This window comes from Amblyomma americanum, chromosome 7 (assembly GCF_052857255.1).
Source record: "Amblyomma americanum isolate KBUSLIRL-KWMA chromosome 7, ASM5285725v1, whole genome shotgun sequence".
Lineage (NCBI taxonomy): Eukaryota > Metazoa > Arthropoda > Arachnida > Ixodida > Ixodidae > Amblyomma > Amblyomma americanum.
This window is the reverse complement of record NC_135503.1, coordinates 10,505,142-10,528,257: the sequence shown is the minus strand read 5'-3', so window position 1 is coordinate 10,528,257 and position 23,116 is coordinate 10,505,142. Positions and strand designations below refer to the sequence as shown.

Below are 23,116 nucleotides of genomic sequence, written 5' to 3'. Positions count from 1 at the left end.
TTGGCGTAAATTAGAGAGCGGAAAATTCACTATATCTGCTAAATGATTTAAGTCAGGTCCGAGGTTGAGGCGTATCGTTTATCCGTGAAATTCAAAAATGAGTTTCTATTAATTGAGCCTCCGAAAGTTTGAATAAGAACTGTTAAACTGCTTGCAGGTACGCTGATATTCCGTCGTCCCCCATAACAGCAGCAAATTATCCACGCGCACAGTACATTATTCGTGCTGGTGGCCGCTGAGTAAGAAAATTCTCATCTTCCCCTACAAAAAAGGTAAGCAGCTATACTTGACTCAGTTTCAAAAAAAAACCGGCACCGCTGAGCGCAGGGTATGGAAAGGAACGCGAACAGACACAAACGTCGAGAACACGCGCAACCTCTGTCAAAAATACTTCTCGAGTGGGAAGCGCACCCTTTGGGCCACGCAGGCGAGTTCCCACGGATGTTCGGATGTTCCGAGGCCCCAGAAAGTGGCAGGAACGCACTGAAGGTTCCGCGCGCAAGGAGACTCTCCTCACGAACGAAGTTTGTCAGCGGGCTAGTTTGTAATTCGCCTTAGCAAAAAACCAGCACCAATGAAAAGGCGAACGAAAGAGTTAGGAAGGACGGTGGAAATCCCCAGAACTGTGCCGGCCTGCCTGCATACTCTTTGACTAAGTGTCCACGTAATCCTCCGGCACAGGAGATCACCGCGAGGTTCCCGCAGATGACAATCGCACCCAGCGAGCGCAGGAAGGGCGTACGTCCGAGCAGTGAGAGAAGGAGATTCACACCAGGCAGCAGCCGCTTTCTCACACCCCTCCCCCTTCCCCCCTCGGACAGAGTTTCAAGCGGTGTCGGCGAGGCGGTGCACCGGAACTGGGTCACTGGACGCGGCCCGCGCGCCCGGCCACGAGAGCGAAAGCGCGCTGCGATGGCGGTGGGGAGGGCTGCGCCGTATATAAGCGGCGATTAGAGGGAAAGCCCGCCGATTACGCTCTGTCCACCGGGACCTCGAAGACAGCTCCAGCGCACTCCGGGGTGTGAGAGACAGCGAGCCGACGACCGCCGGGCCGCCTACATACAGTGCTGTGCCGCATAGCGCCTCGTCGCGCCGGTAGCTGGGATTACACGCGTGCTGTGGTGCTCGGTGGTGCGAACTTCGAGAGGCCCGTCTTCTTTCTTCCGCTCTCTCTCGCTCGTCCGGGAGGGCCCGTGAAAACAGCGATAGCCATGCGGATAGTGGTACGTACTACGTGCTGCAGCCGATTCTCTCCAACTGATGCGTTCTGCTTGTCTTTCCTCGAGTGGCTTGTTCCCGCGTCGGGAAAAAGATAACACGCGTAAGCGTGATGCTCCGCACGGTTTCGTCTGCGCCGCTAGGATCCGTCGAAGCCGATTAACGATGTTACTCGCAGTTAAGACAATGCATTGCCCGTCCATGGCGCGGATCCAACGAACAGATTTGTCGGTGATAACAGCGATTGGTTCAAATTCTTTAGAAAAACAATTTTACGCCCGCCGTTTATGTACAATTCGAACCTGTACCTATACAATTGGTTCTCGCTAAAAAGCTCAAGTGCTGCAGGTTCCGCGTGGAAGGCATTACAGTTCCATAGTTGATTAAACCAAGACTTATTTTCTCTGGAAAGTTGAGCATAGGAATTCTAAACCTGCTAGAGGACGACAAAAATGTATTTCGCCGGCTTCTAGAGCCGGTGTGGGTGGTGCTGAGTCTGTGCTAGGTTGCTGGGAGCCCTTGGCCCTCGGCGACCTTGAGAGCCGGCTCAAAAAATCTTTCTCGCCCGCATAAAACTTTTATCAGATAGATGACAAATCCCGTTGCGAGTTGAGGGATCTGTCACTGCATTGTAGCAGATTTGAGTTCGAGTTATTAATCAATTGGTCGTGACGACGGAGCAGTTTCGCTATCTGATGACAGTATCGCATGTCAGGTAGCTCTCAGAATTCAAACGAAATGCTCAAGGATTTCCGAAGGCGGACTAACTCTCACAGTGGTCGACATTTAACTCGAACTCCACCATTCGTGGCGTAGCACCACCGCGGCAGCAGAGCCTCTTCTACTTGTAGCACCCTCTTAGTTCCTACCTCGCTGCATGGCGCAAAATTATTCTGCATGGGGGCATTATTTTTTTTAGTACTACTAGTTCGTAGCCAAGCAAAGTGACGGATTTCACTCCAATTGCAAGAACAGAGCCGCAAAGAAGAGTACGCGTCCCACTGATAAAAGGAAACTATATATCCATTGCACCATCGACTCTGTTTGCACAGATGCGTACGGCATGTAAAAGGGCAGAATGGATTTATTTTAATAAATGGCAGTAGAGAGCTGTGGGAGCTAGACTACGTTAACTTCATCTATCGCTGTTACGTAGGACTGTCTTTCGGTTTCATCAGTGAAGATCTTCAGACAAAATGGTCTCTGCAAGTATGATCGTGGCACTGCGAGTATTGTGTCCTCTTATTGTGTCTTCTGAGTGATGTTTAAAAGAAAAAATGGGGGAGGGTGTGGGGAGAAAGTTTTGGATTGACAGTTAGCCGTTCAGTATCGAATGCCTCCATTTTGCAACACGCCAGAGGCATATGCTTAGCTCCGGTTACATTCTATGCTAGCACCGACTGCTGTGGTCGCATCTGTCAAATGCATGAAAAACAAACACTTTATTTCAGTAGTGCCTTGAGCTCTCTAAGGACTATTACCGCTTGTCAACACCTCATTTTTTCCCCTCTTTTCCCTCTTAGGAATAATTATTGCGCTTGAGGGTTAATGCTGCCTCCTCATCTTAGCGTATTGTTACTTAGGGTTGTGCATACAACGAGGCAAAACGTGTTATAGAGTTAAGGATTTTCTGGCGACTGATTGGAAGAGGGTTTCCTCGTGATGCCGATGCTGCGACACCGGGGAGATGGAAATACTCGCGGGCGAGAGCGTGCAAAGCACTTTGTGTCGCCTTTAAGAGACTAAACTTAGACCTGCGTTTCAGCCAAGCACCCCCCTTCATGCTCTATGTCGCAGCCTAATTCGATGCAGCCGCAAGTACACTTGGTATTACCATGATAAAGCTTTTCATAGAAACCGCCGCATGCGAAGCAGCTTTCATTCAAGGGAGTGGTTCACAGGAGAACATTTACGTGACGAGTGCTGCGCAGCTGCAAAACGAAGCGATGGGCCTCGCCCCACTTCTTGCGTAATCGAAGAAACATTTGTCTTTTTCTTAATGGAAATATAGCACTAGCGCTGCGTCAGGTCGGCGAAGCATAAATCGATACTGACTGCGGATGTGGCGTTGGCTATAGGCGTCACTTCTACTGTCTTTGGAATGATTACAGCCAGGCTTAAGACAACTGCCACCTATATATCCATACATAACCGTCTGCAGGGCTGGACGACGCCGAGTAATAAGCAGAAGGAGAGTATTTGAGCTTATATTTGCTTTTGTATTTTCGCTCAGAGCAAATATAAAGGGACCATGCACACACAGGCATAGGACTGCGCACAAAGAGCCACCAGTCTTTCAAAGCATGTAAATCACCCGAAAACAGCATCTTTTTTTAATTAAGTAGAATATTGTTGATGCTTTTGCTTGCTTAAGCCAAAGGCCGCTTTCAGCTGCCGCGGTGGCTCAGTGGCTTTAGAGTTCGGCTGCTGATCCCAAACGTCGTGCGTTCGATCCCGGCCGCTCCGGCTGCATTTCGATGGGGGTGAAATACAAAAACGCCCGTGTGCTGTGCGATGCCAGTGCAAATTTAAAAAGCCCATGTGGTCTAAATTAATCTGGAGCCCTCCAGTAAACGTCCCCCATAGCCCATGTGCCGCTTCGGGATGTTAAAACACAATCCACAATTTGAAACCCCCTTTCCTCTAACAACAAAGCGCATGCGCACCAACCACAAAGACAAAAAAACCGTAATCATTTGGTCAAACCCAGAAGCTCCAACTCTCCTTTCCTTGCCATATTTTTCGTTTGCTATTGTATTTGACCAAGCAGGCTAAAAAAAGTATGCTAACTTCGGGGAACAAATGAGAAACAAAATCTCACGATGACTCCGCGCATTGCGAAAACGTAAATGGTGTCATTCATTCCTTCATTCATTGATGCATTCATTCATTCATTCATTCATTCATTCATTCATTCATTCAGTTAGCACTATTTATTTCCGTAATCCAGCCAAATAGCTCACAGAGCAGTCTCTAACCGCTAGATGTATATGCAAGTAGCGTTGAATGTTTAAACAAAATGTCGTTTAGCCACCCCCCGATTTCAGTGTCTCATAGCACGGTCTCCACGTCAATTTTGTTTCATTTGGTCCTCATGCGTTTAACCTCCGGCAAACTCCTGTGTTTCCTTTGACGTCCCCTGCCAGTTGCTTCGTTCAGCCGTTGCGGGCCTCCCGAAGTTGAACGCGGCAATCGCCGAACTGCGGAACCGCAGAGTGTGTCTCTGCGCAGCCGCTCATGCGTGAAGCAAATTGGCCGCACGTGCTTACACACGCGCCGGCCGGGCGGCCAAAAGGCGAACCGCCCACGGTTGGCCGCTACTCCGGACGGAGCCGGCTTGGCCGTCCGTCCAGGAGGCCTTGCGCAAACATCGCCACAAGAGCAGCCTTCGGCACTGCAGCGGGGTCTTGGAGAGCGAGCTTGTTTGCTATTTTGCTATGCCGTTCTCACTTCAGGCGCGCCGCGCTGCGTTTAACGACGCTCAAGGGACTGGGCGAGGGGGCCGAGACCAAGAAATGCGGGAAAGGGAGCGACTCAACGTGGACCGAAATGCGTGACCGATCTCCTGTCCGATATCCTGGTTGCGAGACTGGACACCGCCGCGGCTTACGAGCCGACGCACGCGGGAAAAAACGCCGGTTCCTGTCCGCTGGCTTCTGTGCAACCGCGTCGCTCTCTGGCACTGCTGTGGCCCGGTACGCCGAAGTCCGTGGAGCGCGCGACTTTGCCGTGGGCGTTTTTGAAGGGAGAGGTACACGAAGCGGAAGGCTTCAACGGTTGTCTGCTCTTAAGCAAGACTCCTGGCTGGGTCAATCGGTGTAATGACAGCCCTCAAACAGAGCGAAGAGCTGCGCTGTTAAAGGGCCACAAAAGCTGCGCTTTCGTGCGTTTAGGTTGTGTCCAGCCCCGTGTACACTTAGCCTTGTTTTTCGTTCTGACTAACCTAGTACATCGCTCTTTTTCAGTGGTGGTCGCCGAGAGTAATCATTGTATATTCGTCAGACCCCGAGCGCGGCGTTTGACGTGCAAAACAATGCAGCGCGGCACAAAAGGCACGAAAAGCTGGCAGTACGTAAAACTGTGGAGGGACAGCAAGAAATATAGCCTGACTGGAACCTCCGAGGTTCACTACGCGAAAACGTACACAGTCTGTTTCAAAAATTTTCCACATACGTAGACGTACTCTTAGCAGAGATTGTCGTCCGGCCGTGTGATGGAGCTAGCAGTCCTCTCCATTTGAAGGCTCTTGCACCAAATGACACCCTCTTGCTTGAGACACAGCTGCGCATAACCAGCTCTTACCATATACGCGCTTTAAAGCTAGGAATCTTACACGGACATTGCACACGGTCAAAAATGATAGGCCCTATAAAATTGAACCACCACTGGATTCAGTGCTTACTTAAAGGGTTACAAGCTAAATAAACAGGACGAAATGCACAGAAAATCCTGAAAGTGAACAAGAACAACAAGCGCATTATGCCGTTGCAATGTCTGCTATCATCTTATCTAATTTGAGACCCGGCGACTGGGTTCGCTGCAATCTTAATTACGCAAACGTACTTCTCAGGATGAATCCATCGGCCAATTCACAACCCTGTGAGTAAAATTATGAGACGCAGATTTTCACCATTTTAATGCCGAATTCTACAAGATAATTAAGAGAAGTACATTTTAAATTTCACGCTATTCTTGCTCTATGCTTACTTTTACCTTACCTTGAGTTTTACTTTTTGTTTCCTCCGACATCCGGCCCACTGCTTTCACCTATCCCCCAATCTAGCCGTTCACATAACAGACTAGCATCTTTAGACCTCTCGGCCTGCCCGCGTTTCTACATTGTATCTTTCTGAAAAAAAAATAGGAAAACGAGTAAAAGTAAATAATTTTGAAACTATTGTGACGTCCTCATGACAACGGCGTCAAAACTTGAGGTCCTCATGGACCAACCTGTTTGTATTAAACGAATCTCGAGATACTGAATTTTAAGTTAACAAAATTGCTGCTTGTTGAAGCAGCCGCAATCCTTTCAACGAAGAAGTAACGTGTTATCAATCCGTGCAGGAACAGGAAGCGTCTGGACGAGCTGGCTCATGTTGTGAAAAACAAAACAGCGCAGTATGAACAAAACCATCGAATAAAGAGCATACAGGGGAAAAACAAAAAAGCAGGGACATCTAATTACATTGTGTTTGCAATGCGATGACATTAGACGCTGTTCATGCCTTACCGGAAGTGACTGGTGGCGCTTATTGTGGTATCCATGCTGCTCTTCCCGTGCAATGAGGAGAAGGAGCTCCAGCAACTTAAGCCTCCGTTTTGCAGATTGTTCTTCGGGAGGCTGCCTATTTTGCTCGTAGGTTTTTGAGCACATTTTATTGGTTATTAATCTACATCACCTCACCACCTGCCATGGTTGACAGGTAGAGGTTTCACGCAGACGAACCGGTGCCAATAAGACTCGGTGGCGAACCACTGCTCCGTCAAGAGTGCGTAGGGCTAATCGTAATGAACTGTCGGCGTGCGATCGTCTGGCATGCTTCAATTGCCAAAGTTTGTTGGCTCTTGCTGGGCGCTACCATTCCGATCACAGGGCTGCTAATACGTAAGGTGACTTATCTCATCGAGTAACAAGCAGTGTCGAGCCCATTAGTAAAGGACCACACAAATTGAAGCGAAATCTCACGCATTTGACCTTCGTTGTAAGTTTGTTTCAAGGTTGCACTATAAGATGCGCCTGAATGCAAGATAAAAATAAGCTTTGTGTCAACAGTCCGGCGTTCAAGATGACGATGTTGAGAGGGCTGCGGCAAACCGTCTTACACGTGGCGTCACGTGGACTAATTTCATTTCTTTTTCTGCTGCGGTGCAGTTCGTGTTGGCGCTGATGGTCGGCGCTGCGCTCGCTGGCGACGACAAGGACAGCTTCTCGATCGGTCTGGGTGTCCTTTCCCCGTCGTACAGTCAGAAGATCGGACCCGACGGCAACACCAAGGTCGACTTCAACCAGGAGAAGGACGGCTTCTCCTTCTCAGTCAGCAGCGGCGAGCCGAACGCTAAGACTGCGTCGGGCGGCGTCAAACCTTACTCGCACATAACCTTCAGCCAGCAGTTCCAGGATCCCGCGGCCGCCAAGAAGCACGCGGCAGCTGGCGGCGCCGAACTGCAGCAGGTCGCCCAGCACCAACCTGCTCAGTACGCAGGCCAACAGGGTGCCTATGGTACGTAGACACTTCTTTTCTTTCCATAGCTGCTTTCTGGGGATGTTCTGTAATCTGGACATAACGTGCCACAGATTCGGGAAAGGTACAAAATTCGGACACCGTCTACCAAGTCATTCATAGTAAGTACGCAGTGTCCAGAAATTGCCTGCGCGAGTTGGACGGTTCAGAGATGGGTAAGAGGCGCTTCAGAAGCACTCCAGTTCACAGGCTGCAGGATGACCAAAGGGGCCTTGATTCGCATTGCATGCGTTGTCTCAAAGCTTATGTCCGCCGTCTGCACGTTTGGGAGATGACACGTTCGGCTCAACAGCCTCTAAGGGAAAGTCATAGGGCCTGTTGTGGGCTCAGGTGCAGGTCCTGCAGGAGGACAGGCTGGCGGTTCTGCTTTCAGCCCACCCTACAATCCCGGACAACAGGATGCCAGGCTACAGCAGTTCGTGCCTTCCGCCTTCCCTGCAGGAGCGCCACAGGCTGGAGGCGCGTCTCAGTACGGAGGAGGAGCACCTCAGTACGCCGGAGGAGCCCCTCAGTACGCTGGAGCAGCCCCTCAGTACGCCGGAGGAGCCGCTCAGTACGCCGGAGGAGCCGCTCAGTACGCCGGAGGCGCAGCTCAGTACGCCGGTGGCGCACCACAGTATGCCGGTGGAGCTCCCCAGTATGCCGGAGTCGGCGGCCTGGCACAGTACGGCGGCGGACCCGCCCAGGGAGTGCAGTACGCGCCCGCGCCGCAAGCCGCCGTCGCTGGTGGGTACGGCGGCGGCAACTCTCTGGCAGCTTTCGGCGGCGCCGGGTACGGCGCTGGCGCCCAACAGGCTGGCTACGGTGGTGGCCTGAACAGCGACCAGAATGCCGCCTTGGCCGCCGTGCAGGAAGTGCTGAACGCCCAGCGGCAGCAGGCGCAAGCGGTTCCCCAGGCGCAGGCGTACACGGCACCTCAGGCCCAGGCATACACGGCACCTCAGGCCCAGGCATACACGGCACCTCAGGCCCAGGCATACACGGCTCCCCAGGCCCAGGCCTACGGTGCTCCGCAGCAGCAAGGCTTCGCTCTTCCCCAGCACCTATTCGCCGCTCCGCAGCAGGCCTACGGTGCAGCGCAGCAGCCGTACGAAGCTCAGCAGCAGCCCGCATTCAGCGCCGGTACTCACGGTAGTGGACAGGCCCTGGCTCTTGCCTACGGGGCCGGAGGCGCGGGAGGTGCTCAGGGGGCAGGTTACGCTGGAGGCTTCCAGCCGTCCGCTGGATACGGCGCACCCGCGGCCGCCGACACAGGCTCTGCTCCCAGGTACGGGGCGAATATCTACGGTCCCGCCCAGGCCTTCGTCGCAGCACCCGGGGCTGGCCAGGGCTACGGCGCCGGAGCCAGCGCGGCCGCTCTTCAGGGAGGTTACGGAGGCGCAGCAGCAGGAGGTTACGGAGGCGCAGCAGCAGGAGGCTACGGAGGAGCAGCAGCAGGAGGCTACGGAGGCGCAGCAGCAGGAGGCTACGGAGGTGCACCTGGAGGAGGCTACGGAGGCGCAGCGGGCGCTGGCCAGGGTGTCGCCCTCCAGACGGGTCACGGAGGAGCCGTCATCGGCGCTGCGCTCCAAGGCTACGGCACCTCCGCTGGAGCAGCAGCGGCTGGTGTGCAGAACTACGGCGGTGGTCCCCTCTCCGGAGTAGCCTTCCAGGGCTACGGCCAGGGAGCAGGCGCGGCCCTTCAGGGCTACGCCGCAGGAGCGTCTGGAGCGCAGGGCGTGTCTTACAGTCCCGCCGCCGCCTACGGAGGTGCCCGGCTTGCGGGACAGGGAGCCCCGGGTGTCCACTATGCCTCGGGCTCAACGCTCAGGCTACAGGCGGCCCCATATGCGGCTGCCCTGACTGCCGGTGGCCAGGGAGCTGGCAGACCTGGTGGACATGGCGGACCTGGCGGATACGGCGCAGCTTCCTCCGCACAGCTCCAAGCGTACAGGCCTCGGGCCCAGGCTGGCTACAAGGACAAGTGAATGGGCTAGACCAGTATGACAAGGTTTTTCTTAACGGAAGCTGTTGGAGGAGTGCAGCGGGACGATTTGAACTGCCGCTCGCTAAACCCGCCGTCGGGGCCAAAGCAGCTTCTGTATTTATTCTATCCGTCTCGTGCTGCTTGTCGGCGACTGTTTAATTGCGGCAGTTTGACTCGTTCTCACTCGTAAGCGACGCAGGCAGCTTACGATTCATAGTCAGCGCTTTGCGATGCTTAAAAGGCTTTTCGTGACTTTAGTCTTAACTTGAGAAGAAAAATCTATACAAAACCGTCCAATTAAGTGCTACTTCAAAACTGCGCGATGCATTTTACGAAACCTTTCTAATCCATTGTCTTATTTCATTCTGAAATATTCTTCAGGAGCCTCGACAAAAATTTTCCACATAACAAATTTACTAGCCATGATAACGCTCAAGACTATGGTTTCTTTAAGAAAATATTTCGCGCTATCTTACAATTTATTCCCCATATTCCCTTCTTCTCTTTGTCTGCGACTCATGAGCATTTGATGTCTGCTCACGTTAACAAGCGGAACGAGATTTCCACTTTGCCAACATTAAGGAATGCCATTTCTCCCCACGACTTATGCGCATGCATACGCGCTGAAATGCAGTCCTTCAATACATCGATCGACAAGTCGTACGTAATGCGAGTCTGTAACTTTTGGAGCACTCCCTGTTTATCCGGGACATTACCTTCGGTGCGTTGCTAATTCGCTCCAAGGCAAATAAACAGTGCTTCCCCGAGCTACAAGTGTGCCATCGCGTGCACGCCCTCTGGTCTCAGCCAATCAACGCACGCTGAAGGGAGGTCCAGTTCCAAAAGGGACAGACTCGCAGCATGGCCCCCTGTATTAATGTCTCTGTCCAGCTCCGCTGCTACACGTAGTGACTTTTGTCATTTACAGTTCACCCCGTTAGCTGCCACACTATACTGCGTGACTTGTAAATACGAAACCATCCCGGTGTGTGAAGAGGGTGAGGGAGCGAAATGGAAAGTTAGGCCAGCCTGGTGCATCATGGGACTGATCAGAATGTGATGGAAGTTGTCACTTGTATTTGCCTTTCTTGGAAGGTGACAGATAACGTTGGCCTTATGGAACAGCGGTAGCGAAGTAATCACGTAAAAAAGTGATAGGTGGAGCAATTGCCTGCAGGTTACTGTAAGGCTGATCTTGCCTGTACACTTACACCACCACCACAACCATAAGGCCCATAAACATAAATTGACATCTTTTAGACTAAGTACTGCTTCATTTATTAGATCACGTTATCCTACTTTGTTCGGCTAAATGGTAAATATCAGTACAATATGTTGCGATGACTAGTGATTCGGCCAGACGCGAAATCAATGCGCTGATCTAACGCGAGTACCAGTGAAGGAACCTGTCTCTCCGGATGTGCAATGTAGCATGATGTGTCATGCGGAGCCTCTGGAATCATTGTGCAGACCGTTCCACTCGGAGTACTGAAGCCTCGTTTCGCTGACATTAACTGCATAAAAATCTAATTGAAGGTCTGGTAGACGTTCTACTGCAACTTGCCAATCATTTCCATGTGTAGAAACTGAACTGTTCCGTTTCTGGCCCAGCTGTGCCTTTGGCGCTCCCTCACCTTGCGATTCTGCATGCTGCGCCTTTTTATATGTGAGTGACTGACAGGTGCGCCCACCCTTCCCGTGTCCCCTCTCAGTTTCTTTCGTCTCTCTATTGTTTTCTATCTTGTTTTTGTTACCTTTACTGTTTTGTTTGTTGCATTTTATAGGTTTACTATATCTTTCGACTGTAGCTCAATCCGCGCGATTGTGGTGTTCAGTGCGTTTGAATAAAAGGCACGATTCGTGCCGTTGTCATGTTTTACTTTTTTTTTTCTTTTCCTTGCATGGAAGCCTCCTTGCTCATCACTCGTAACCAAAGCGTGGAGCTGACCACAGCCTAGATGTGCCAAAATATGGCGCTTTCAAAAGGGCAACTTGCAGAGCAAATGCACTTGTGTCGACATATCGTCATAGTTCTTTCTCATCATCGTAGTTCCTTTTGGTTGTCATAGATTTTCTCCTTTTTTTGTCACTTCTAGGAGCACTTCACTTTGAAGACCGTCGGGGCGTCTTCGGCGCTTTATGCAACGCCCCTCTATGACCTGTTTCGTTTCAGGTAACCCAGCGAATGCAGGGCGCAGTTGCCATACCAATGGGGCCCTCTCAGTATGCGCCCCGTATCTCGGCAACACGTCGAGTATGTTTCGCGAACCAGGCAGCGGCCCCGAGAGGAATCTGAGTCGCCCGTTCGTTGCGGAAATCCGCCGGCCCACGCGCTCCAGCAGCGCGCTTCGCAGTCGGAGGCAATTTCAAGATTATCGCCCGAGCGTCGACCGAACTAGACCACGACGGCTCGGCGCAGTCCAGCGATCCTACAGCCTCTGCGGCCTCCCCGTTTCCGAACAATGACAGTGAAGAACGGGAAAAAAAAAAAAAACAAGAGAGCAAGAAGCATGGCGAGTTGCTCGGCTGCCGGAAGCACTGTGTATGTAGCTGAGGTCAGTGGAGGGGATATGCAAGCCTGTTTGAAGTCACCGTCACAACGACTCACTGATCTCTTCGGTTATCTGGTCCCCATCTCGACAAGGAAGTAATAGTAAGGAGAACGCAGCTAGAGGCTTCGTGGTTCTAGACGGCCCGATGCTTCAGCGATAACCTTCGAATAGCTGCTGGCGGCACGCGTCCGAAAGGTGCGGCAAGGGGAAAGCTTGCAGCGGCACCAGCGGGACACTTGGCGAACTCGGCGCATGCGGCGGTTACGCCCCAGTGCCGCAGAACGGCTCGGGAGTTTTTGTGTGGAGATGGCAGCCGGCGATAAAGACTTCGCGCGCGCTGGGACGGAGGAAGGTTCTTTTCTACTTTCGCCGTTTCAGCGCGCTACGTATTATACGAGAAACCGTTATATCCGGAAAGGGCTTTCTGGACGCTTCTCGCTAAGCGTGCGCCGTGAGCACGTGTCCTCGGGCGCTCTTCGCTCCGGTTACACCCGCCTTCCTTCCGCGGGAGGAGGTCCGGCAGCGAGCCACTTCGCAATGCCCGCGCCGCACTTTACGGGCGCACACGCCAGCGTTTGTCCTTCCCGTACTTTACGGGATATAATCCGCGCACTATGCGTCATCGGAGAGCGAAATTTCTCGTTGTTGCTTGGGCTATTCCCTGAGGTTACTTGTCAACAGCTTTCGAGCGGAAGCTTTGCCAAAAGCGTCTGCATTTTGAGCCTCCGCAATAAGCGGAAGAAATTCACCTAGGGAGGGTGATAATTGGTAGTTTAGTAAAAATCCAGTCTTATCGCTTTCTAAAATTATAAAATATAAGTTAATTACACTTAGCTTTCCCCGACGGGCTAATTAAGACAAGAGGGCAAGGACAAAAGTGCCTCTTTCAAGGTCCTTTAGACAATTAGCCATCCCTGATTATTTGATGACCACCTACATCGCTGTCATCATCAACAACAAGAATCACTATCGCTGGCAGCTTGGCTGAACTAAATGCATTGTTCAACAGAAACGTTCAGCTAGCGCGAATTGGACAGCAGGCTAAACAGAGGTGGCATGGACGATGTGCTGACTCGTAACCGAGGACTGCTCGTCTGCGGTAGAGATCCTCAGTTCTGAGTCAGGTCTTCCTCTGTGTCCTCTTAGTTCGTTCTTCACCAGATAACGCAGCAACAAATCCAAGAATTCAGGCGCTCCCTAGAAAATTTCTGCGGCTGCGCACTAAGCAAACAAAATGGCATGTGCTAACGCTTATTGCAGCGACTGCACGCGTTTCTCAACCGGGTGCGCTTCGGAAAAAACAACGTCCGTACTTTCCGCCCGCTCATCATTGGCGCGAGGTGACAGTACGACACGACAACACAACACAATACATTATGACACAAATACAATGCGATACATTATGGACCCTGCTGGGGAGGTGCGGGCAGCAGTCCAGAAAATGCGGTATCTTGTACCCTCTCCCTTCACGAAGCCTCGGCGCAACAGTAGCAAAGCGCAGCGTCACAGGGGCCCGTGACTCGCGTGCTTCCTCCTGCGCCGGCGACGACGCCCATGTGGGCACAGACAATCAGCCACGCTCCGCCGATTTCCACGCTCTCTCGGAGGCGCCACACGTCCCGGCGGCGTGTTTCCGCGACCGTCCCTTCCGTACACAATGCTCGCGGGCCGTGTACGCACACAGCGAGCATGAGATGGTCACGTTCTGCTGCAGGAATGCCCGCTGCGCGTGTGTGCATATCTCACTCAGTTGAGCCGTCGCTCCCAGGGAGATCTCGCTCCCGGTCCGGCCGCAGCGGGGCGCGGCGGTTCTTTGGTGCAGGGTCCGTGTCCGAGCGATGCGTGCGTTATGCGCATGGTCGCCCTGCGAGGAAGGGTGTACATGCACCGGTTCTATGTTTGACCGCGACAGACAATGGACGCTGGATGTACTTTATGGGGTCGCTGAATGGAAACCATGGAGTCTACGCAGGGCACAGGCTAGCACGCTGGCGCGGCACACTTACGGCATGCGTGCACGTGTCTGGTCGCGCTGTGTAAGACAGGGTAGGTGTATGGCCGTGACAGAAGTTGTACACTGAGTGGATTGGCTCGGGTCTCTGGGTTTAAACGATGGACTCTACGAAGGACACAGCTGGCCAGGGCGAAGTTATTAGCTTTTGGGCCATTTGGCTCTGCACACTTAAGGTATTAGTTGTGTAGTACAACATGGACACAGACGACGGGAGGGAGACCCAACAAAAGATCTTGCACTCGTTTTCTTTCTCTCGTCTGTCTCTCCTTTAACGCGGTAACAATGACAATTCCTATAAGACAAACGAATGTAAAAAACTTCTGGTCGCTATCGTTCGCACTTTCCGCAGGACTGTGATGGCGCTGCAAGGCATAATTAAAAAAACCAACAAAGGAGATTAATTTTCCTTAAAAATTATTATATCGTCAAAATGCGACGAATGTAACCCTGACCTAAAGCTCGTCACGCTAAAATACGGCTATTGAAGTGTATGCCGCTTCTTCGAATAAAGCTTCGTCCGGCAGGTCTACACACAAGCCCATCCATCTCTTGTGCAGAGTGCAAATGGGCACGTTCAGGCGCCTATGTGCCTTTCAACGCGTGTATTCTTCGTTTTATGGTTTCGACATTCATCGAGCCGAAAAAAAAAATCCGGTTTTTTTTCCTCTATTTCAATTTTCTTTGGAATCCTGCTCGGTCACACTCAGCACCCCTCCGGGTTGTGTTTCTCTTTGATTCCCACGAGCAACGCCTGCAGAAGAGGCAAGAAAATTTCGGATAGGTGCTCTCTCGGTTCCATATGGTTTGTATGCATTAACTCCGCAGTGCTGAGCTTCTGAGAGTTCTCTAACAACATAATTATACGTTAGAAATTACAGCACCGGTCACATGTCACTGACACATTCTCACTGTATAGTTTACCTCTGCTCCTAGAAGCAAACAAACAGCAGCACAAGCAACATGTTTGGCACAGCGAAGGGGGGCAGCTCGAAAAGGCCAGCAAGCCCAAACCAGAATTATAGTTCTCAGTGGCGTCCCTGCTAGTGTCGGTAGCTTGTAAACCCCGCCGAAGTTATAGCCATTTTTTTCCCGAAATATTGAAGGCGCCGGTTAGATATAATTTCAGAGTACAACACCTGCATATTATCCAATAGCAATTATGGATCAAGGTGCACGCGTGTATAGGTTGCCCCACGTTAGAGCATTTAGCTCATTTTCATTTATCTTGAATTGCTTTTAAGCCCGGCAAAGCGTTGCTGGTACAGATTCCGTTTCTCTTACTATGATGTTCTTTTATACTTTTTTTCTGATAGGACAAATAAAAAGAGGGCTACTGTGTCAGGAAGCTTTAACAATGCTTCTTCATTATAGGTATAGGAGTTGCGGGCATGGCAACAGAGGCAACTTTGAAATGCAGCCTGCATTCCAGAACATTAAAGTTTGTTGCTGGGCTAGTTGGATATGCATGTTACACTTCAAGAGATAAGGCGCTACAAAACACACAGAACGAGACAGGACGATAATAGATAATAGAATATAACGACAATAGAAGATAACGCGTTGAGCAAGCTGCAGACTCTGCGCTCATTAGTGTTGATGACAGAAAGGCTTTTATGTGATTGTTTGTATGATTTCTACGAATAACAAGTTGGCCAATCGCTACTCTTGGAGCGACTGACGGCGATACTGTTTGCCGTCACGTGGGTCTGCAGGGTTTCGGCCTCGCACACGCGGTTGGTAATAAATAAGGAAAATTACGCAACATGTTAGTGCGGAAGCACTGTTCCGAGGGGTCAAACCCCGAGCAAGATCTGGGGATGTTTGCATGCTTGCGGTGTTTGTAGGTTTGTGCCAAGTGAAAATAATAAATGAAAAGAAATCAAATAAATATCCACGACTGGCAGTGTAACCCGCAGCGGCGTGAACAGATCAGCTTCGCAGGCCGCTGCACGCGAGAGCACAAACTCTCTTCTTCATCTTCTTCTTCTTCTTCTTCTTCACCCCACTCAACAAACACTCACTCGTTGTGCATGTTCTTCTTCGTCCACTAATACTACCAGTTATCAAACTAACATTCGCCTTTTGAGCTATGTGGCAGTAGTGACAGAGAGATGTGCGCTGCATGCGTTGGCGTCGACAACGCTGCGGCAGAAACACGGCACTAGAACAATACGCGTTGGCGTTGCAACATTGCCGCAGAAACACGGCACTGGAGTGTAGGCCACCGGCATACATTGGGCAAGTCGACATTGATGATGAAGATGTTGAAGACGCGCAGGTATGTGGCGGTAGCGTCTACCTTGCCTTGCTAAGTGTTCCAACCTTTTCTTTTCTATCAATTATTACATTTTGACTAAATCATTAATATTTAATCCCTCTCTTTATTATTATTCGTAAAATTTTAAAATCAAAACACTCGTCCCTTTTCTGTTCATGACGAAAAATTCACCGGTGTTGCGCTCCCACGTGCTTTTCATTTTTGTTAACTGCGTTCAGGTGAATAGCCACCCGATTCTTGGCCGATCCCCCAGTGTAGGTATGTGCCATCTTTTGATAGGCTAACAACAACAACAACAACTGTGAAAAACTGCTTTCGCACAATACTTCGTGCTTAGCAATGCTAAACCGCCAGCAACTTTTATGAATTTATACAGCCTGTTAGAATGAAGTGTATATTACTAGCCAGTGCTTTTTGCGCGATCAACAAGTTATTTCCGTAACAATGTGCAGCCCTACATAAGCAATACCCCCCACAATGCCTCAACCACGAAAATTTTCCCGCTGTGCAAGGACACTTCCTTTAGCCTTCTACGACGTAAATTTCACCATAACATGCAGCCATTTTTTCGTGACGAAAGAACAAAGCCCAAGGGCCGCAATATCGTTTCATTCGATACGTTCAAGCGCATACGCTTATAAAATAGCCTCGCGAACTATGAACCCTTTTATGCCTAATAGCGTATTTACGCAATTAAAAAAAAGAAACTACTTGCTCCTAACTACGTACTTTTTTTTTTATTCGAAAATGAAACTGAGCACAATTCAATATGTACAATAATAACTGGACCCATAGCCAGGGGCTAGTTTCGGGTCCAACACAATACAATACAACATATTTGCAGCACGCGGAAACGAACATTTCTATTCCTAAAATGAAAATTAGAACGTTATAAGATTTGCGGAGAAAAAATACAGGAATACAAACAAAACGCTCACAAAAAACATATTTCTCTTCGAAACAGAAAGTAAAAAATTCATACCATATACTTCACATATTCATCAGGAACATTTTGAGGGATCGTACAAAATTTGTTTCTGTTTTAACCTCATTAGGAATGCCATTCCAGATTAAAACTCCATTGAATTCTAATAATCTTTGCCCGTAAGTATTGTGACCGGCGGGCAAATTGAAATGTTTTGCACTAGCAGCCCTAGTCTCCCTTTCAGGAGTTATAAAGATACTGTGGGGAAGCGGTTCATTGAGCTGTAGTATTTTATGAATTGTCTGGGCTATCTTTAATGTATACATGGAATGGAAAGGTAGAATGCCGGTGGACTTGAAAAGTGGTTCAGTAGAGTCAGTATATTTTGAATAAGTAATTATTCTTATCGCTCTCTTCTGCAATCGGATTACAGGTTCGAGATATGTGGGGTATGTGTTACCGCATGACTCCATGCAGTAGATTAGCTGGCTTTGTATAAAAGCAAAGTAGAGTATTCGGAGTATAGAGAAATTAAAGCATTCTCGCGCTTGTAATAAAATATGGCAACCATATGCCAGCTTTGAGCAAACTTGCTTTACTTGATTCTTCCAGTGCATATCAGAATCAAGATATACGCCAAGATATTTAAAACTGCTTACTTCTTGTATTGGCTGGTTATTTAAATACAAAGCAACATTTTGGTAGTTTAATTTTTTCCCCTAGAGCGGAACAAAGTATATTTGGTTTTCTGAATGTTAACGGAGAGGTGGTTGTTAGTAAACCAGTTAAGAACCATTTCCATCTCTTCGTTTATCTTTTTGTTGAGTTCATCGATTGTGTCTCCTATAAATATTAAAGCTGTGTCATCAGCGTACATCACTGCTTGAGAATGTTTTAGTATAGACGGTAGGTCATTTACATAAAGCGAGAAAAACATTGGTCCCAGAACTGAGCCCTGTGGTAACCCAGTCAGCACGACCTGCGCCCCAGAAATCACGTTATTCATTACAACATGCTGTACGCGGTTTGTAAGGTAACTATTGAAAAAATCTAACATTTTCCCTCGGAAGCCATACTTACTGAGTTTATCAACAAGGATTGTATGATTAACCGTATCGAATGCCTTTTTAATATCTAAATACACCACTATGGCAATCTTATTATCGTTGAGGGCAGTATTTATCATTTGCGATAGGACAAGGACTGCGGATGCTGTTGATCTATGCGGCGTGAAGCCATGCTGACTTGGGCATATAATATTAAACTTACCTATAAATTTCTTTATGCGTATACATAGTATTTTTTCAAAAACTGTATTGATGACACCAAGGACTGAAATTGGCCTATAATTACTCGGTTCCGACAGTTCCCCTTCTTTATGGATAGGCACGACTTTAGCTACTTTTAGTCTTGCAGGAAATATTGAACATTCTATAGAGTGCGTAAATAGGTGTAATAGGTGCATGGCTAATATGTCAATATTATCTTTGACTATTTTTACTGGAATGGCGTCCAGACCCGGGGATTTGCTTACTTGAAGTATGCTTACCACACTAACGATTTCGCCCAGCTCGAGCTCTTTCATTACAAAACTATTTATAACAGGATTTATAAGACTGCTAGGATCAGTTATCGGGATCAGCTGCTGGACTAAGAGAGGCCCGAAATTTACAAAGTAATCGTTAAATATGTCTACCACATCCTGATCAATTACATCAGGTTGTACTTGTTGCTTAGAGGTAGGGCGAATAGCATCCTTTACGATGTTCCACATTTTCGCTGTATTTCCATTTGCTTGCTGAATAAGGAAGGAGTAATATTCCTTTTTTCTTTTTCTCATCATGGAGACTGTGGAATTCCTAAGGAGCTTAAATTGGGTTAGGTAGTATTCATTTCTTTTATTCTGTTTCCATTTTTTATACCAGTACTCTTTTTTCTTTAGATCATCAAGAATGGATTTTGTCATCCACGGGCAAACAGGTTTCTTGTAGTTTCTTATGCATGTTTTCTCACTACATTGTGCAATTATACTTTGAAGGGCGTCAATAAAATTGTTAAATTCTGTGTCAACATTACCGTCATATGCAGCAGAGAAATCTGTTTGTTCCAGTGAGTTGCGAAGTAAGCCGTGATTTATTTTTTTATGATGTTTAGTGTGATTATGCTTCACACCCTCTGGAGCCTTATTTTCCAGGGCAGCAAATATTGGCAAATGGTCGGAAATTGGAACAGAGCACACACCAGCACAAACAATGTCATCCCTGCTACAAAGGACATGGTCAATCAGTGTACTTGTGGTGGTGGTAATCCGGGTAGGTTCAGCTATTAGATTATGTAAGTTGAAGGATTCCAGCAACAATGTGTAGTCATTTTGTGTGTCTGATGTGGCATCAATGTTAAAGTCACCAACAATAATAATCCTACCGTTAGGCCCACGCGATAACGAAGTAAGGGATGTTTAAAACCTTTCAGTGAAAGACCCCAGTGATGAACTTGGGGGGCGGTACACCACTCCAACTATTATGCCATTTGCCAGTTTGATAAAGAGTGCTTCTATACAATCGTCGCTAACAGATGCTGTAGAAAGGGCCCGAAATGCAATGTTTTGTTTAATGAATAAGGCTACACCACCTCCTCTTGCATGCGACTCCCGTGGGAGTGACAATAATTTATAGCCGGGGATTGAAATGGTCTCATTTTTCCTCAACCAAGTTTCACTTAAAGCAATTAAATCGAAAGTAGACTTATGGCGAGAAATATATCCAGTCAACTCATTGAGGTTTTTACGTAGGCTTCGAACATTACAGTGTAGAATTGAGAATGTGTCCCCGTTTTCTATCAGTTGGTCTATTTGAGGAATAGTGTACGGCATTTTCTGCCTTAAAAAAAAAAACAACTTCAGTAGTTCATGAAGATACACCGCAAATTATCTTTCGCGTACGATTTATTTTCTGGTGCATGTGTTTCTCGGTGCCATGAAGGAAGAAAGTGACGAATGGGGACCGTATCTGAGCTTTCATGCTTTCCTTAGAGAGGCTAGAAAAAGCCGTCGCCCTTCCAGCCACCAATTATCTTTTGTGCGCATGTCAGGGATGCAAAGCACGTGACCTCGAAGCAGCTAAGTCAGGGCCTAGTGGTCATCTCCTCGTGCTGGGAGCGAAGGCATTCACGGGGCAGAAGAAGAAGACATGCGAAACTTTCACCCGTTTTTATTATATCGCCACCGGCCAACAAATACAAAGAGGAAGCAGAGCATGTGCAGCATGTTTAAGTTAGTTCGCAGATTCAAAACTTTTGTTCCCTAAAAACTTGGACTAAAAAAAAACTGATCTCAGAGCCTTTTGTCACTAACGCTGGCTCCGCCTTATTATTTTTTTTTTAATGTAGGAGGCTCCCAAAGCTTCGCGAGCCTCGTTTGTGGCTCCCGCTCATAGTCAGCCATCTCGCTACGCCTTATTGGCTCACAGGGGTTGGCTCTGCAATGCGCAGACAAGTGTGCACCACTACCGCTCTCAAGCGAAGTATAATATACATGTCGCACACGTTGGTCTAGTTTCGTTTTATTTTTATTTTTTTCTCGTCGAGAGCGGGTGCGCGGCCGGCATGCAGAGGCCGCGCAGGGTCGCTTTTTTCCGCCTCGACCGAAGGAGCAACGTTCCGGAAGCCCGAGAGGAAGCCGGAGAAACCGAGCCCCGTTTTCCGCTCCGCACCAGCCGCGGGTCTTTGCGAAGCTCGAAGCAGAGCTGTGCTACGCCCCGACGAGGAAACGCTGGACGCAGTTGGGGCGCTGGGCCACCGGGCTCGATGCCATGCCAACTGCTCGGAGGTACATGTATACAACGGCGGCTGCAGCTGCTCTCATTTGGAAGTGGCGTGCTGCGCCGACAGACCCGGGCGCCGCATTACGCCTGTCCCTAAAAATCAGTTTGGGCAGATGAAAAAGCAATAAAAATAATGTTGCCCAGCCCGCATCGCCTAAGGCACAACGCGCACGGCTGAAGAAGCAATCGCGAAACGGCAATGAATGGGGCTGCACCATCGACTGTGCCAGCAGACTGCGTGATCAACACCATAATTGCCGTATTCGCCCCTGCAACCTCCAAGCAATTTAGTGGTCCTGAAAACTGCTCCGGAAGACCTCTGGAGAGAAAACATTTAATTTAAGAAAGGATGGCCCACTGTCGTTTTGCGAAAATTAGGGTGTTTTTGGGAGTGTTATACTATTCCGGTATATCGGTTTCTGTGAAGAACAGTAGGGGACTGTGGGTCTTGGAAGGGGTCCAGTCGTGCTTAATGTGTTGACTGCATGGTCATGTATGTCGGTGAGGACCACCAGGAAAGGTGTCTGGTGGCGATGATGTCTGCGTTGTTATCGCGTTTTGGATCTCATATGTTTGTTCCTTCCGCCCCTTACTGGTGATGTTGGGGGTTCAGTGGAAGCCCCTGCGCTAATAGGATTAGTTCCGCCAGCCGCCGCACGCTCTGCGGATGTTCTCGACCCCCAGGCTGCCAAAAACAACTGGAAATCGAGGCATATGACTGGGCGCTCCGGTTTAGCAACGATGGGAAGCCGTGTTCGCTTTTAAGGGGGAAGTACGGTACGCAGCTTCGCTGTAGTGGCGTTAAGGTAACGCACTTTGTGTTTCAGAAAATGCGTACAGATACTGTAGTTCTGGATAGAGCATAATAATAGAAGGAATATACTTGGCTGCGAGCTTTCTGCGCGCGAGGAAAGTGACGCAAAAAGTAAGCAGAAGAAAAAAGGAAGTCGCCGGCATGGCTCGACGGCAACCTGCTGCTTTAGGGATGTGCGGTATACCCTATGGTTCTTTGTTTTGTTACTTCCGTTCACTACCGCTATACCGCTTGATCTGTTTCTCGCGAACCCATCTTTTCTTCTTTCTTCTTTTTCGATTATTCCTTTCCCTCCTCCTGCCATACTTCGTTAGCGTTGTTTTTTTAGGCCACAAGAGGAGACTTGCGAAGCGCGGTTTACGTGAATGTCGAATTTCGCATTAACGGTCGGGGCAATGTTCGGGGCTTCTATTACCGCGTAGTGCTTTTCTATGCTTTCCAGCTTGGTTGTGAGCAATGCTTTGGAAATAAAAATCAGAGCGAAACCACTTTTTTGTTTTAGCCAGGAAATTCTTGGAGCAAGCATTTTTCTATGAATGCACCGTAGTGACATTTCATATTCCAAACTAAAATTGTGCTGGTAAGCCGTACTACGCCTTTCATATATAGTCGGCTATGAGTAAGGTAACGCTTCTTACCCTCCCTCTTTAAGGAGAGCGAAAAGAGAAAACTAAGTCAATATTAAAAACGCTGTGCGATATAACATTCTCTTTTCCTCGATTTCTATCTAAAATAACAGTCCACGAGCACGCACGCACATGAACACATAAAACTCCAGGGCCAATCGAAAGAATGATTCGGTTAATGGTCAAACAGATTTGGCAGCACATTACTCATCAATTAAGGTCATTACGAACGTAGAGAAAATGTACAAAGCGAGAAAAATATTGATTCACTGAGACACGTTCTTTATTAGCAGCCCTCGCGTGCACATTTTTCGGGGCATCTGTGCGGTCCCACAGTTGTTGCGGCGGCCGAGGCGGGCGCTCATTCGGTCGTCGCCGACCTGCTCGCTTGGCGTCTGGGTCTTCTGCCACAAGTTCCCCGAGCTTCGCCCAAACCAGAGCAATGGCCGAGCTGTCGTTCACTACTGGAAGAACAGAAAACTGGGAGAGTTCGTATTTTATGCGCGCGAAAACATGAAGACAAGAGCAAAAAACAAAGTCTTAATGTGCGGCTGTGTTGTTTTACGGCTTTGCTTTTCGTTTTTTTTTTTTTTTGCACTGCTGAAATATGAATCTACTGGAAGAGCGCAGTCGCTGTACATGGCCTGGCGGACAGCAATA

The 23,116-nt window shown here is 48.9% G+C and overlaps 1 protein-coding gene across 3 annotated transcripts; it reads left to right on the top strand.

Annotated features, from left to right (window-relative positions):
- The first annotated feature begins 946 nt into the window (after nucleotides 1–946).
- LOC144098438 (uncharacterized) lies at nucleotides 947–11,305 on the top strand. Of its 3 annotated transcripts, none has more exons than XM_077631108.1 (3): nucleotides 947–1,223; nucleotides 7,091–7,439; nucleotides 7,797–11,305. In XM_077631108.1, the coding sequence occupies exons 1-3, from the start codon at nucleotides 1,212–1,214 to the stop codon at nucleotides 9,425–9,427; spliced, it is 1,992 nt and encodes a 663-aa protein (XP_077487234.1). In that variant the 5' UTR covers nucleotides 947–1,211; the 3' UTR covers nucleotides 9,428–11,305. The 3 variants fall into 3 exon arrangements, with proteins under 3 accessions (XP_077487234.1, XP_077487233.1, XP_077487235.1); XM_077631107.1 differs by having other exon boundaries at nucleotides 7,791–11,305; XM_077631109.1 differs by having other exon boundaries at nucleotides 948–1,223; nucleotides 7,902–11,305.
- Nucleotides 11,306–23,116: the final 11,811 nt, after the last annotated feature.

Bases quoted from the DNA above. Each gene is read 5' to 3' on its own strand.
- LOC144098438 (XM_077631107.1), top strand. The intron at 7,440-7,790 runs GTACGTAGACAC...TTGTGGGCTCAG, and splicing joins AGGCCAACAGGGTGCCTATG to GTGCAGGTCCTGCAGGAGGA.